The 16,317-nt window shown below is 40.0% G+C and overlaps 1 protein-coding gene across 1 annotated transcript; it reads right to left on the bottom strand.

Moving 5' to 3' along the window:
• Positions 1–1,445: 1,445 nt before the first annotated feature.
• On the bottom strand, positions 1,446–15,810 carry LOC116522195 (B-cell antigen receptor complex-associated protein beta chain-like). Its single transcript, XM_032236964.1, has 6 exons — positions 15,606–15,810; positions 10,849–10,902; positions 9,645–9,929; positions 6,773–6,891; positions 4,306–4,347; positions 1,446–3,771 (listed from the first exon to the last, which is right to left on the bottom strand). Exons 1-6 carry the CDS (start codon positions 15,673–15,675, stop codon positions 3,673–3,675), a joined length of 669 nt encoding a protein of 222 aa, XP_032092855.1. The 5' UTR covers positions 15,676–15,810; the 3' UTR covers positions 1,446–3,672.
• Between the last annotated feature and the right edge of the window lie 507 nt (positions 15,811–16,317).

The following is a 16,317-nucleotide window of genomic DNA, read 5'->3' as shown; positions in this document are numbered from 1 at the left end:
AGCTATGACAATTGGCCAATCCCTTGTTCCTCCTGGAGTTATACAATACAATACAATACAATAGCAGAGTTGGAAGGGACCTTGGAGGTCTTCTAGTCCAAACCCCTACCTAGGCAGGAGACCCTATACTGTTTCAGACAAATGGTTATCCAACATCTTCTTAAAGACTTCCAGTGTTGGGGCATTCACAACTTCTTGAGGCAAGCTGTTCCACTGATTAATTGTTCTAACTGTCAGGAAATTTCTCCTCAGTTCTAAGTTGCTTCTCTCCTTGATTAGTTTCCACCCATTGCTTCTTGTTCTACCCTCAGGTGCCTTGGAAAATAGTTTGACTCTCTCTTTCTTCTTTGTGGCAACCCCTGAGATATTGGAACACTGCTATCATGTCCCCCTAGTCCTTCTTTCTATTAATATAGACCTACCCAGTTCCTCCCGTTCTTCATATGTTTTAGTCTCCAGTCCCCTAATCATCTTTGTTGCTCTTCTCTGCACTCTTTCTAGAATCTCATCATCTTTTCTACATTGTGGTGACCAAAACCGAATGCAGTATTCCAAGTGTGGCCTTACCAAGGCATTATAAAGGGGGTATTAACACTTCACATGATCTTGATTCTATCCCTCTGTTTATGCAGCCTAGAACTGTGTTGGCTTTTTTGGCAGCTGCTGCACACTGCTGGCTCATATTTAAATGGTTGCCCACTAGAACTCCAAGATCCCTTTCACAGTTACTACTGTTGAGCAAGGTACCACCTATACTGTACCTATGCATTTCATTTTTGTTGCCTAAATGTAGAACCTTACTCTTTTCACCATTGAATTTCATTTTATTAGATAGTGCCCAATGTTCAAGTTTGTCAAAATCCTTCTGTATCTTTAGCCTATCTTCTGGAGTGTTGGCTATTCCTGCCAGCTTGGTGTCATCTGCAAATTTGATGAGTTCCCCATTTATTCCCTCATCCAAATCATTGATGAAGATGTTGAAGAGTACTGGGCCCAAAACAGAGCCTTGGGGTACTCCACTGCATACTACCCTCCATGAAGATTCGGTTCAATTGAGGACTACACGTTGAGTGCATTTGGTCAGCCAGTTACAAATCCATCTGGTGGTGATGCTGTCTAACCCACATTCTTCTACTTTATCTAGTAGTAGGTTATGGTCTACCTTATCAAATGCCTTACTGAAGTCCAAGTAAACTATATCAACGGCATTCCTCTGGTCCACTAATTTTGTCACATTATCAAAGAATGCAATAAGATTAGACTGGCATGATCTGTTTTTGACAAACCCATGTTGGCTTTTGGCTGTTACTTTGTTTGCTTCTAGGTGTTCGCTAATTCATTGCTTGATTATCTTTTCCAGAATCTTTCCTGCTATTGAGGTCAGGCTGATAGGGCTGTAGTTTCCTGGATCTGTTTTTTCCCCTTTTTTGAAGATGGGAACCACATCAGCTCTTTTCCAGTCCTCTGGTAGTTCCCTGGTGTTCCAGGATCTCTGAAAGATATAGTTAACTGAGGATTGCAGGCAATGGTAAAAATAAGGGGGGGGGGGGAAATAGTATTTTCCTATCTGAGATCCCCAGGATACTGCCTCTGCAGGGACTGTTGTGACTGATAGTCATTGATAGCCTTATGCTCCCTTATCTGTCTTTCAGTTGGCATAAAACAGGCTTTGGGTCTAGTTGGTTCAGGACAACTTAAGTTCTTACAGACTGGAAAGAAGAAGTGGGACATTGCCTTTTAAATGCAGCTGAATTTGAATCCCAGCTTTGAGATTCATTATAAATTGAAAAATGCAGAGAGGTAGAAGCAGACTATGAAAAGCACAGTAGGCAGAACTGAAACTTAATTATGAAAATTAACTTTTTGACTCTCTGGTTTTGTCTGTGCATGAAGCTATTTCCCCCAGTCCCCCCAGCTTCCTACATCAATTTTATTTTCTGAGAAGAGGAGGTATTTAGCTATGCTTTGTGAAAAAAACAGGAAGTAAATGGTTCCAGTCAGTAATTTGCAGAAAAACATGCCCAAACAGTATGAAATTGAGCATCCCTGAAACAAGGACATTTGGGGCAGTGTCTTGATAATAACTGTATATGTGTTTTATATGTGGAATGTGGCTTTGAATTGCCACTTTCTTGATGTGAAGATTGTTTAGTGGCAGGATAACCTTAGCAAGTATGAAAAGATGATACATGGTTAGTTATTGTTTTCTTATGGACTTTCTCTGGTCAAGCAATGGAAATATTGCTGGCAGTATCTTCTGCCTCAAGTGTTCACTGAAACACTTGATCTGGATGAGGGAACAAGAGACACGTAGGCGTTTCGGAAGAAGTGCTAAATTTGCAAAACATCTGCAACACAACTCTGGCTCTTAGATATCCGTGTGTGCAACATTAGTACAAAAGGTGTAGTTTGTGTTATCACTTCACAACAAGCCTTTCATTATTTTTGTTTTGGAAATAGATGTCTACGCAAACACAGTTGTTCCATTTTGGGCAACAAAATATCTATCACCAGGTTGGTTTTTAGCAAAGCTTCTGTGCTTGCCAACAGTGACTAGATCTCTACTTCAAAAAGGATTTTTAAAAAAATACTTTGGTTTTCAAAATGCAATCTCTGAAGGTCTATGACAGATGTGTTCACCAAGGAATAAAAATCTTCACAGCCCTTACCATAATATATCATTCTTCCAATCTGGTGCTTTTCAGATGTGTTTGAATTAAACTCTTGTAATCTTCACCCAGTTTTGGCAACTGACAATCAACCCAGCTGGAGGGCACTTGGAGCTCCCTTAGACCCAAAATATAATTATTTACAAGTAGTTCTGAAAACTACTTGGTTAAAAGGTTATTCTTAAGAAATTGGTTATGCATATTGAGCTAAAAATGTTACATCTTCAGATTTCTGTGGTAGAAATTTGAAAACACACTTTTTCCCCATGCTCCTGAAACAAAGAAGTAATATGCTAAGTCAAAATTTGGGGGGAAAACCATTAGTATTAAATGTTTTTTTTATTATTTTGAAAAGTTCAGCATATATGTTTGAAATTATTTCATAAGGATGCTAGATATTTTTTTAAAACATGAGCCTAAAGAAGGAAAATCCTAACTGCAAAACTGTAAATCTCAGTAGGAAACATTATGTCCTATATAGCTTATATATTCCAGATATTTTCACCATAGACATCTTGGTAAGGAATTCTGGGAGCATTGGTCCCAGACCATCTGGAGGGTCTTGGGTTAAAGAAACTAAAGCAATGTGATGCTAGATACTAGTTTATCAGATTCAATGCTCTGTTGCCTAGCCAGGAAAGAGCAGAAAATGTTCAATTTTTAAAAATGCCATTTGGGGAATGGAATGTTGAGCAAACTCAAGCCAGAAAGCCCATCTACTTACATATTCTTCTCAGTTCTTTTTGTTTTCATTTTTATGGTGTGCCTCAAATTGTCTCTGCCTATCTTCTCCCCATTTGAATGTCTTTGATTCAACATTCCCGGCGAATCTGGAGATTGTGAATACTGCTCTTTAGTAGTTTCTAGCAGAGTGGCTGCAAGCAAGAGATAAGCACCTTTTAAAAGCTTCTCTAGAGTGGAATTTTTACAGTGGACCCTGTTTGCCCCAGGAATTGGGGCCCTTTGGTTAAGTCAGCTGTGGTTGACCAAGCTGCTAGCCTTTTTATTCTTCACACGGATGTTCCCCCAAATCCCACTTCTCTGGTCTGTCTTGGTAAACCCCAATGTCTTCATACGTATCAGCTAGTTCAACCGTCAGCCCCTGGTGAAGAAGAAAAATAGAACCAGTCAACGAATGGAAAGTGTTTCAACCAGGGCAACAAGCACTTTGTTGTGTTTTTTGGGGAGGAGAGGGGAGGGGGTAGAAACATACTGTCCAACTCCATTTTGTTCTTTCTACAGGCTAGTAAAAGAACTGCCCAAAAGATGTCCTATGGACATAAAAAGAATCCTCCTCAATGAGGCCCTTCTAGTCCAGTTCTTGACTGGTGGACTGTTCAGCCAGAAGTCAAGAATGAAAGAAGCCGACTTGTACAGTATTGAACTAGGTCCATAATCCATCCAGGAGAGAAGTATTTGTTTAAAGTGGCAGTGGCTCCCCAGAGTTTCAGAAAGGGTGTTTCCAAGCCCCTCCTGGAGAAGAGGGGAATTGAACATTTTGGCAAAAGAATGAAAGGCTTCTCCATGGCTGGCTGCAATTCTCTGGCCTGAAGACAACAGGCAAACATGGAATGTGAAGAAAAATGCATATATTTTTATGTGGTTAAGACTAAGAATCTCTCACTCTGTTGCTTACCTCGTAAGTATGATCCTCCCCAGAGGCATCTTTTCTGTCACCCTAAGTAGTAGAGAGAGATATAATCAAACTTCAGATAGTTTGATATTTCTTTTGATAATCATTTGAGACCCATTGGCTAAGCATTCCTGATCCTTTCCCTTTTTAAATTCTTGCTGGGCTTATTTACCAGTAATCTTAATGTTTTATTTAAATATCATATTTTGAAGATCTTTGTTAATGGACAAAAGAAAAGCCTAACTAATTGGAGAAGGTCCTTTGAGATGAAATGTGATGATTTGAAAGAGAAGTTGCTTCCTGGTCTGGTTTTGAAATATTTGTGGTTGTTCTGAAGTCCATTTGATTATGAGCAAAACCAAGAAAACACTCTGTTCACCATCTTCTTTGTAGGGTCCTCTTGCCATTGGTTTGGGATTTGTGCTCATATTTTTTACAGAATATATGCTTCCTCCTAAGAAAGGCCCTTGACTTTACCCCATCCCATTACCTCAGCTTCTGCTTTGATGATTTATTTCAGTGTCTGCTCATGATGGGAACTGTAGCCCAATAAATCTGGAGGATGAAAGGGATTATGACATCCATTGGGTGAGGTGAGGTGGAGGGAATCCATGACTCAGAATCAAGCTTAAAAGCAGGAGTTTTCTCAGCCTTCATTAAGCAGATTTGAGTTGGCTCAATTTGTTGCTTCTGGAGGCAACAATCTTCAAATAATCATTTGCCAGTTTGCATGTTATTGAAATATTTCAAGTGTTTTCTCACTTATTTGTCCATAATTTACATTTGTTCATTTATTAATACAAAAGAAATTGATGGATTTAAGGAGTGGAACTTTGATAAAAGCACTACGGATAACCAAAGATAAGCTGATTAAAGAAACTGATCGAGGCTTTCGAGAATTTTTAAGATATGCAACAAGCAACAAGGTGCGAATAGAAGTCCACACAAAGTTGATTAAGGAAATAACCAGAAGATTAATGCCACATAAAGCAAAAGAAATAAGACTGTACTACTACTGGAAAGATACAGGTTGAGACATATTAACAAAATACTAGCTAAATAGTTAAAAATAGAGCATTATATTAAAAATGAAGTGATAATGGATATAGCTAGATAGATAATGATATAATGTATACATATGTATTGGTTTGACAATAGAAAATTTGGCATAAATTTTTAAATGGTTACCATGAAAGGAAGTTTTGAAACTTAGTTATGTATGAAAGCCTATAATATTGAAATTGGATATAGATTGTAAACAGTGATTAAGAAAGGAGGTTTAGAAACTTTGTTATCAAACATAATTAATTTTTATTTAGAACGTTTCACAAAGATAGAATGTTGTTGGATGATATTGAAAATAGACAATAGAATGTCATTATGTGATTTTGCTTTGAATTTTGGAATATTTGTTATAAAGGGGTGTTAAAACAACTATAGTCATATGAAGGATGATGTATGATGATAGTAATGTATATTAATATATTTGATGTAAAATATATAATTTGATATGGATTATAGGTGATGACTGTGGAAGGGATGCACGAAAGTTATTTGTAACCAATTGACACACTTTTTATAATTTGTAATGGAATATGTTTTTATGGTATTTGTTGTCTTGTTTGTGTCTATTCAAAAAATATATTTAAATTTTTTTTTTTAAAAAAAGAATCATAATCATGCCAGATATATTATTATGCTGGCACAATGTACCAGTGAAATATCCCAAACTTCCTCCAGAAGAGCCAGATCTTAGTAGGTCTCCAGAATGAAAATAAGGAAGAGCCCACCTTTGTATCTGGAGTCAACTGTTCTAGAGGAAAGGGACTGAGAATAAGAAGGTGAGCCCTAAGACACTTGCAACTGCATTCCTGCAACCCTTCAAAATAGCAATAACACTTAGACTTATATACAGTTTCATTATGCTTTTACAGTCCTCTCTAAGTGGTTTACAGAGTCAGCATATTGTCCCCAACAATCTGAGTCCTCGTTTTACCCAGCTCGGAAGCAGCGGTGAGATTCACTTACCTTCCCTACCAGTTCACAAATGTGAGTGCATGCACCATATCTGCAAATGTGCACATTCTGCACATGTGCAGTGCTCCCGCATTATGTCAGGGTGGATGGGCAGAGCCTCCTGCAACTGCCGTTATTGGTTCACTTGAACCAGAGAGAACCAGCTGAATGCCACATCTGCTCGGAAGGATGGAAGGCTGGGTCAACCTTGAGCCGGTGAGATTTGAATTGTTGAACTGCAGCTAGCAGTCAGCTGAAGTAGCCTGCAGTACTGCACTCTAACCACTATGCCACCTCTGCTCTAAAAATGCCCAAAAGACCCTCCCTGATTCATGAAGAAGCTACCCACATGCTCTAATATTAAAAAAAATCACCATTATAATCACAAATTTGATTATAGTCTAGTGGTCAGTCAAGGCTCTACTGAACGATTATGACTATTCCATTCACTCACCTTCCCTTGGGTTAGCAACACAGGTATGCTCACAAAAAGGACAAGAAGAATTGTCTGGATTAAGATGATAGCATCTTTCACGTTGTGCCGACTCTGCACTTGCTCATAGGTGCTGATACCTTCAAAACAACAAAATAACGCACTTCACTTCTGTGCTTTGCTTATCATAACATGATTGTGTAACCCTCTATCCTAGGACTACACTGACAGAAATATCCAGTTTTGACCACTGTTTTCATTTCCATCTTTGACATGAAAATAGTCTGTACTATATCCAGGACATAATTCAGATCCTGCGATGCAGTTTAGGTACCGCATGTCTCTAGCTAAATATCCTTTAAATCCTGTAAATTTAGGAAAGGATACAGAGGTTTTGAAAGAGGTTTGATGTCTGCCAGGTGCTACTACTAACAGAGACGAGGGGCGTATTTTTGAGATAGTCAAGGATGCTATTAAGGACTGTGATGCTGATACTATTGTATCTCTTGGCACAAATGATCTGTCCCCAAAAGATGTACTTTTTGTGCAGAATGATTTGCAGAGCTTGGGGCAGGAATTTAGTAGGATAGGATGTAGGCTTTACTTTTCAGAAGTTTTCCAATATATAAGGAAACATATAAGGAAACAAAAAGAAAAAGGCCAGCGTATAACGGAGTTCAATGTGTGGCTAAAGGAGTGGTGTAAAAGTGAAGGCTTTGGGTATATTAATCACGATGTCTGCAGCTGGTCCAAAGAAAAACTGTACAAAAGAGATTGTTTGCATCCATCAAAGAAAGGAACTGAGTTCCTTGGCATTGTATTGATTTTCTGGAGAAACATTTAAACTAAACAACGGGGACATAGAATGCATTGATACAGAACATTTCTGTCCCCAGTAATCTAGAATTAATATGGCCATGATGGAGAACCTATTGCACCTATTGCACATATGCAACAAGTGGCACGTGGAACACTCTCTGTGGGTTGCGAGCCATCGCCCCAGCTCAACTTCACCACATATGCATACATGCCTCTCACTGGCCAACTGATTTTTGGGTTTCTGCCATGCATGCGTGTGGAGGGGGGCAGGGGGTGTGCATGCACGCCAGGGGGCACAGGGGGCGCAATGCCCCCCGCGCCCCGTTTTTGGTCTCAGGAGGATTCAGGAAGGGTTGCGCATGGCGTTATGGGTGTGGGCACACACGCCTTGCAACATTGCTGTCAAGCAAAATCAAACATTTAATAGTGAGTGCCATACCATGTGCAGCTGGTAAGGAAGCAGAGGAATTCAGGCACAAAACAGGTTATGTAGAAAGTAAACACAGGGTCAGCCAAAAAAACCTCAAATGTCTATACACCAATGCACAGTGTATAAGGAATACATAGGGGGAATTAGAAATTCAAATAAATGAGAGCAGATATGATATTGTTGCCATTACAGAAACTTGGTGGGATGAAACATAGGAAATAGATGGATTTTTTGCTAGTCAGTAAACTAAGATATATAGGAAGCACATCAACTGGAAGACAAACTCTGTACTGTGGTAGATTAATCAGGTTCCTGACAAACCTAGCAGACAACTTTGTTTCCCAAAAAACAGAGAAGGGAAATAGGGGATCAGCCAATTTAATTCTTACTAACAGAGATGGAAAAATGATATAAGGTGTTGAAGCTACAGGAACCTTGAGGGTGAGTGATCACGCAGTATTGGAATTCAGCATTATGCCAGCACGAGCAATAGAACAAAGTCAAACTAGAGTCTTTGACATTAAGAGAGCTACTTTCAATAGAGAGAACTTGGGAAGGATGACACCAAGCTGGCACGAATAGCCAAGACTCCAGAAGATAGGCTTAAGTTACAGAAGGATCTTGACAAACTTCAACATTGGGCGCTATCTAACAAAATGAAATTCAATGGTGAAAAAAGTAAGGTTCTACATTTAGGCAAGAAAAACACAATGTAACGATATAGTATATGTGGTACCTCACTCAACAGTAGTAACTATGAAAGGGATCTTGGAGTCCTAGTAGACATCCATGTAATTATGAGCCAGCAGTGTGCTGCAGCTGCCAAAAAAGCCAACAGTTTTTGACTGTATTGACAGAGGGATGGAATCAGGATCACATGAAGTGTTAACACCACTTTATAATGGTTTGGTAAGGTCACACTTGGAATACCGTATCCAGTTTTTGTCCCCACGATGAAAAAAGATGTTGAGACTCTAGAAAGAGTAACAAAGATAATTAGGGGACTGGAGGCTAAAACATATAAAGAATGGTTGCTGGAATTGGGTATGTCTAGTTTAATAAAAAGAAGGACTGGGGGGGTGACATGATAGCAGTGTTCAATATCTCAGGAGTTGCCACAAAAAAGTGGGGGTTAATCTATTCTCCAAAGCACCTGAAGGCAGGACAAGAAGCAATGGATGGAAACTAATCAAGGAGAGAAGCAACCTAGAACTAAGGAGAAATTTCCCGGCAGAAGAATTAATCAGTGGAACAACTTGCCTCCAGAAGTTGTGAATGCTGCAACACTGGAAGTTTTTAAGAAGAGATTGGACAACTATTTGTCTGAAATGGTATAGGGTTTCCTGCCTAAGTGAGGGTTGGACTTTAAGACCTCTAAGGACCCTTCAAACTTTTGCATTGTATTGTATTGCATTGCATTGTTCTATTCTATTCTATTCTATTCTAATCTAATCTATTCTAATTCATTACGTGTCTAGCTAAGACAGGCTGCCAGTATGAACAGACAGAATCTCAGAAATTAGCTGGTATATTTTTCTCTAGGAACAGAATGTATGGCCTTGTGTCAAGAAGTATTGTCCCTACATAGCGATACCCAAGCATGTAGCATCCGAGAGGGCAGTATTTAGAAGATTAAAGATTTACCCATGACTTTGAGTTCAGTACCACATGTCGCCTTCAATGAGTCCTTGTTCTTACAGTGGTAGATACCATTGTCGGTGTGCTGGAGTTTGTTGATCTGCATCACTACAATTGAATTATTTCTAGTCACATGGACTCTGGAGCTGTTCATAATCTCCTGGTGTTTGCCCTGATCAGTCTCTTTATGCCAACTTGCCTGAGTACCAAAATAACAGCTAAGGGTAATTCGGCTGCCCCCTCTTGCAGCAATGAAACGTGTATTTATCACATTCATGAAAGTGGTTGCATCTGTATAAAAGAAGAAAAATCCACAGTAAAGAGAGAAAAGTGGAGAGCAGGATGGAAAAGAAGGGTAAATATCTTTATTGGACTTTCTGCCAATCTTCTCCAGCCAGGTTACCTCTAGAAATGCTGCATTAATGGGCTCATTACATGTAACCTGTATCTGGATCATGGTAGACTAGGAAGACAGGTGGCTCTGAATAAGCTATTGAAGCATGTATCAAGTTCCAGCTAATTCCTGACTAGAAGAATGAGTTTATCAATTCCTCTTCATTGGAGATGTGGAGCTGTTCTTATCTAGGAATGTCCTTGTATCCTTAAAAGCTTTGTGGCAAACATTTATGCAATAGTCCAGGACTTCCCAAACCCATGGAGAATTCCCGGGTGGGGAGAGCTAGTTTTAATTGGGACACATATTTGTCTTGTGCCTTCATTCGGCTACAGAGCACAGTAGATTGGGACTCCTAAACCTACTTTGCTTTTCCTTTACCTTTGGGGTGAAACTGACAGATGGAGCAGGTAACTGGATAGAGTCAGTCACTATTTGGTCCTTTCTCAGTTCAGGCTGGCTTTTTTGGATTTGAAGGGCTCATCATCTTACAGAGTCCAAGTCTCTTTGGATGAAAAGGTAGCCAGATGGGGGAAGGGAGGTATTGGCAGAGCTTTTTAATCAAACACAATACAGGTGGAAACACAATCCATAAGGTCCATAAGGCACCCAATGACCTGACATAAATGTGAACATTGGGTTCTTTTACACGACCTAAATTGTTCCAAAAATTGCAGCCATACAGCTCTGGTAATGCTCAAAATCAGGCAATCATTTTACAACTAACAAATAACACAGCCTTGGAAAAAGGATTTTGCAAGGAAATTTCAGAATTAGGAACTGGAAGACAATATCATCTTGAAAGTACACATATACCTTGTTTTTGGGAAACGTTATTTCTTTCACCAGAAGCTTTGACGATTGTCATACCTGGGGAAAGAGGAAAAATGCTCTGAAAAACAGCCAGTATACCCATTCAACTAAAATTGAAATTGGTGCTCTTTGATTTTTTCCCCCTGTCTTCTATGCCTTCAAGCAGAATGATCTAAACAAATGAAGAAAAAAATGAAGCAACATTTTCCTCCCCCAAATTCACTTCAATAAATTTTGATGGTGAAGAAGGATATTTTTATTATTACATCCAAAGATTCAACAGTTCCAAACAGTGTTCACTGCAATCTGACAAAGGCTGCAAGAGTGGATAGAAATTGATCTTTGGCAAGATATAACAAAAATGCAGTGCACCCCCCAAGGGAGATAAATAGACAGCTATGTTAACATGTTTCCCTTCAGCCCTTGAACTGCCAGAGAAGTAGACTGGCATCAATTGCCCTGCCTCAACTGATGCCCTGATTCAGAAATGAGGATGGCAAATGTTCTCTTTACAGTTTCAGTGTGGAACAAGATAAAAAGTTGATACGTAGTTTCTTCCATCACCATCACTGAGCATTATTATTGTATTAAAAAAAAAAACAATCACCCGTTGCTGTCCTTAATATCAGTGATCTGGGCACTTGAGGGGCTTGAGCACCCTCTTCTTAAGTTGCCCACGTCATACATGAAGCCCGTGTCCAAAATAGCCACTCAAATAGGCTACAGGCCTAGAAGAGATGTGCAGGGTGAAGAAGAAAACACAATTGATAATGAGGAAATTCCATCTTCACTACGCTGCAAAAGGATGGCCATGCCTGTGATAGGAGTGCAGAGGCAGCCTGTGGAGAAAGAAAAACTATATTCCTAAGTAATAGACACAATAGAAAATATAGTCCCAGAGCGATATCAATAGGAGGCAATAGTGGGGGAGGGGGGAAGAATGGTGAAAGCAGAATTACTAGGAAAACCAACTTCTTTTGTACACACATTGTGATTTGTATGCATGTGCAAAAGGGCCAGAGCTGTGGGGCCACACCAAGCCACAGATGCCTGAGCAGGAATTTGAAATCGCTTGTCAGCAAAACAATAGAAAGCCTGTAATGCACTCACTGGTGACAGAATCAGCAGACACAGCTGGCAGAGTCTTTCCTGATTTGAATCCAACTTCTCTGGAGCATGGGGTTGAAATTTTTCCAAGAAAACATCAATCTTGTTTTTATACTGTGGATTAACACTCTTTTAACGAGTGCCATCTTGTATAAATGAGGAGGCTGTGTAGGCCTGACAAGTGGTTTGGAATGTGATGGCCAGGCCTTATGCATGCAGATGTCTCTTTGGAAGCCAAGGGTCTGCCACCCAAAATGGTCATGGTGGACCCGGAAGGACCAGCCATCAGAAGTGGGAAGTGCCCTCTGTAGCAGTCTAATGGGCCAAACGATTCTAGGTATGCCACCAACCCCTGACCATATCACCAACTGCATCTAGGATCAGATTCATGGGTAATATTGTGCTGGAAGAAGTCCCACTTCAAATTTAGACCTGCTGAAAACACCATACATTGCCTCCTCTGTGAGCTGGAGAATTATAAGAAAGCAAACCTCATGAAGGCACTCATAAAAACTGCCGTCAGGGGGATGTGGGGATGAACCTTCAACCAAAGACATTTTTTTACTGAGTTGTGTAAGCCAATCTGACTTAGTGCACTTTGTAGACCAAGGCTAAGAATGGCCATGGATTTCTGATAAAAACCACAGGGACCTACTTGATATCTACCTAAATTCTGCAGATGGCTACCTGGCTGACTATTCAGGACTTCTCTACTCATCGTGGCTTTTCTCTAATACGAGTTCGTAGTCATGGCTAAGTGACCTCAGGTTTTTCTGAACCACCAAAGCTGAAGTGGAATTTTCAATGTTCCCTAACTATCTTGGGGGCAATTAAGCTGATGATTCAAAAATGGGGGTGAAGGTTGGAGGTCTATCTGGGCACATTCTCTGTAGTGGCTGGTGCTGTGTGTGTGTCACATGGTGAGGAGAGTGTGCTTGAAATAACATTTTGTCTCCCGTCCCAGGTTCCCTGCATGGTGTGCTGGCAGCCCAGTTAACAGATCACATATGGTGGGTGCTAAAATGGGAGATCAACCATCAGAAGGTCAAAAACAACATTGTGCTGGCTGGCATTCCTCCAATTTTTCCACTTCAGTCTTTCTACCTCAACCTTCCTTGTCATGAAGAGGGGAACTGGGCCAGCAAGTCTGAAGGGGTGGCATCAGGTGTTTCAGGGATACGGGAGATGTCCTCCCCGTAGCTCAGATACTGCAGGCAGCCCAGAAAATTGGCAGATGTTGAAGAGAGGCAGGGCTTGGTAGAACTAAACCTATGAGCCTTGGCCACCCACATAGGTTTCAGCAGCAAAAGCACTATACTGAATGGCCTGCCTCTTGGTCCCCACTGGTGGGCAGTGCACAATAGCAAAAGAACTCCAGGGGGCAATTTTATTTTCAATAAAACTCACATCAACCTCTACCCATTCCATGGACACTTGCACCATCTAATACATGGGGTCAGGTGACAGTCCAAGTTATATCTAGAGGATTTACGGAAAGCTGGAGAGTCTCTCTTACTCATTTGAATAATGCCCAATCAACTTCTGACAGACAGCTAAGTCCTCCTCTCTAATTCATTTGTCTGAACCTGCCTCTTCTCTTAGTGCCAGAAGGGCAATTGGATCTTTTTCTCATGGATGAGAAAATTCTCCAGTCTCTGCCTCTTAACTTGCCTTGCACTGCACATTCTCCTCTCTTGTCCCTGACAATATGTTAAACTGGCTGTCTAGATATGCTGCCCTGAGAAAAGCAAGTAGCAGAAAGAGATTAAGTGAGATCTGAATTCAGAATGGAGGACCTGCAAGGAAGCTTTGAAGACTAGAGTATTCATACCTTTGAAGAGACCCTCTAATCTATCCCCTCACACTTCTGCCTTTCTATGTTTTCAAGACTCACTGTCTCTTTCCCACAATGGTGTATTTGTAAATTGTATGCTCTGTAAACCTAGCCATTGACTGGGTTCATGCTAAGTCATAATGTTATTTGATTTTGCCTTAGTGTACTGAATGAACATAACAACTATGGTTTATTCAATACTCCATGATTACATAGAAGATGTTAATGTGGTGTTTGAATCTACTTCATAACAATCTTTCTAAAACTGTATTCTTTCCATGGGCTAACCATTTTTTAAATTATTACAAGAAACAATATAATAATGTTCACTTTTCACTTCTTGTTATTGGATCATGCTTTAGGCATGTTTTTTCAGTAAAAGTTGAGGGTTAAAGATCCCATCTTGTTATACTTAATCTCTTCCCTGGAAGATGAAATCTGATCAATTCTATTTGTGCATTTACTGAAAGGTAAAATGTGTAATGCCAGGTAGCTTAAGTCCAATATTATTATAAGGCTGAAATGCAAAGATTACTTGGAAGGAAGCTCCTTTGCACTTAAGAAAAAACTTACTTCTGAGAATAGCTAGGATTACATTGTGCGCACCACCTTAAACTCTTTAGAAATAAAGTGAGAGAAATGTATGATTCACAACAGCCATGTTTTCTACAGTATTCCTAGTCTTAATTTTACAAAAGCCCTATTTAAGTCAAGGAGAAGTTTGAAAAAAAGGACAGGGCCCCATATATTAATTGTTGAATAAAAAACCTCAAATGATTCTATTTTACACCCAGATTTGCTGAAAGGACCTCTTTTATGCTGCATCCTATTATTTAAGATGGATAAAGAAGTTTCAGTCCTTCTATCCTTTTATTCAGCCCAAATAATTTACGAATGCCCATTTTCATTGCTTTGCCCTTCACTGGAGAGCTTCAGAAAGAATGTTTCTCATTTTAGATAGCAAACATGATATGTGTCAGATTCTCTCTACATTCAAAGCAGCTGGACAGGAAGCGTTGCAGTTCTGGTGACACAGCTCAATGAACACAGTTCTTTCTTTCTTGCTTCTATGAAATTTCCCCTAAACTATTCTGGGAGGGGAGGGGAGGGGAGGTTGAGGGGGATGAAGAAGGTCCTGGGCTCTTTCTTAGACATTTCCATCTCCCACCAAAATCCCCAAGTAATATCTCCACCATCACGAAAAAAACCATACTCTTTGTAAAATGTGGCTTCAGGTATTTAGTTACAGTTTTGTAAAATTTCATTTTCTAAAATAAAACATGCTCAGTAACTTAAGAGGATGTCATTATCTCTTATTTGATACAGTATTGCTTTTATTGAATTCTCAGAAGAATTTTTTGCTAATCCCTCTATCCCCTTCTCTCTTTTGCTACTTTTCCCTCCAATCTCACAGAATCACTGGAAAACCAACCCGTCTTTTCCAGGTGGGTTTTAGGTTGTCTACCTTGTTTATTTATAAATCAAATCTTCACCTGGGATCCAACTGTCAGCCTACTATGAATTTAGATCAGACTTCTCAATAAGGTATCCTCTTTATGCATTAACAATACCAATCTTAGTCAACTTGCAGTGTGGAAATTCTAGTGCTATCATCCGAATGGTATCAATTTAGAAAAGCCAATGAACATAGTTTTTATCCATTTATTTGCTGATTTGGGTCCTATCATTCAATCCAAAAGATTAGCCTCATAAGAGAGAGGGGGAAACACATCAAAAAATTCAACTAACATTAAGCTACGTAGGACTTTAAACCATCTTCATCAAAGGATTTGCCCAAAGGAGATGAAAGAAACCATACCTGTGACTACAAGCAAGAGCCCCAGGGTGGCCCCAAAGTCTCTGCAAATCCGGAAGGAAGAAGCTGCCATAGCTGAACAAAAGTTGCCTTGCAGGGACTGGTTTACTTCTCCCTAGTAAAATGCAGAGGCACAGCTATCACTAGGAAGGAATGTATCTTGGGTTGAATTCAATCAGAGGTTTGCAAAAACACCTTCAGCCCTCACTTTCTTCTTTCTTTTGACAAAGAGCTGAGGCTCCTGGGCTGAGCTCTTGTTTCCTGTCCATGTAAATTCAGTTGTCATGGGACAGTCCCTTGGGTGACTTTATTGGCAAGAGCTGCACTTAGTGACTAGGTCTCACATTGAAAGTGGAGGAAGTTATTCTGGTTCACCACCTTTTCTCTTGTGGATATTGTGCTTTGAATTGCTTGATTTGAATTACTTTATTTATATTGTTCCTTTCCAAAGACTCCAGATTGGTGGCTTCTTCCTTCCTGCATAAAATTCAGAGTGGGAATTTCCCTCCCTTCTGGCTGTCCCATAGTGGTATCCCATAGTGGTAGCTGTGCCTCTGCATTTTACTAGGCAGAAGTAAACCAGTCCCTGCAAGGCAACTCTTCTTCATATCTGATGCTGATCAGGGCTGCTTGCTAAAGGGTCACCTTGACATGCAGGCACAACTGCCCACACAGACAGAATGTAAATTTATCAGCCCCTTCATCATCCATTCCT

This window comes from Thamnophis elegans, chromosome Z (assembly GCF_009769535.1).
Source record: "Thamnophis elegans isolate rThaEle1 chromosome Z, rThaEle1.pri, whole genome shotgun sequence".
Classification (NCBI taxonomy): domain Eukaryota; kingdom Metazoa; phylum Chordata; class Lepidosauria; order Squamata; family Colubridae; genus Thamnophis; species Thamnophis elegans.
The sequence above is the reverse complement of the archived record's forward strand: the minus strand, read 5'-3'. Positions and strand labels throughout refer to the sequence as shown.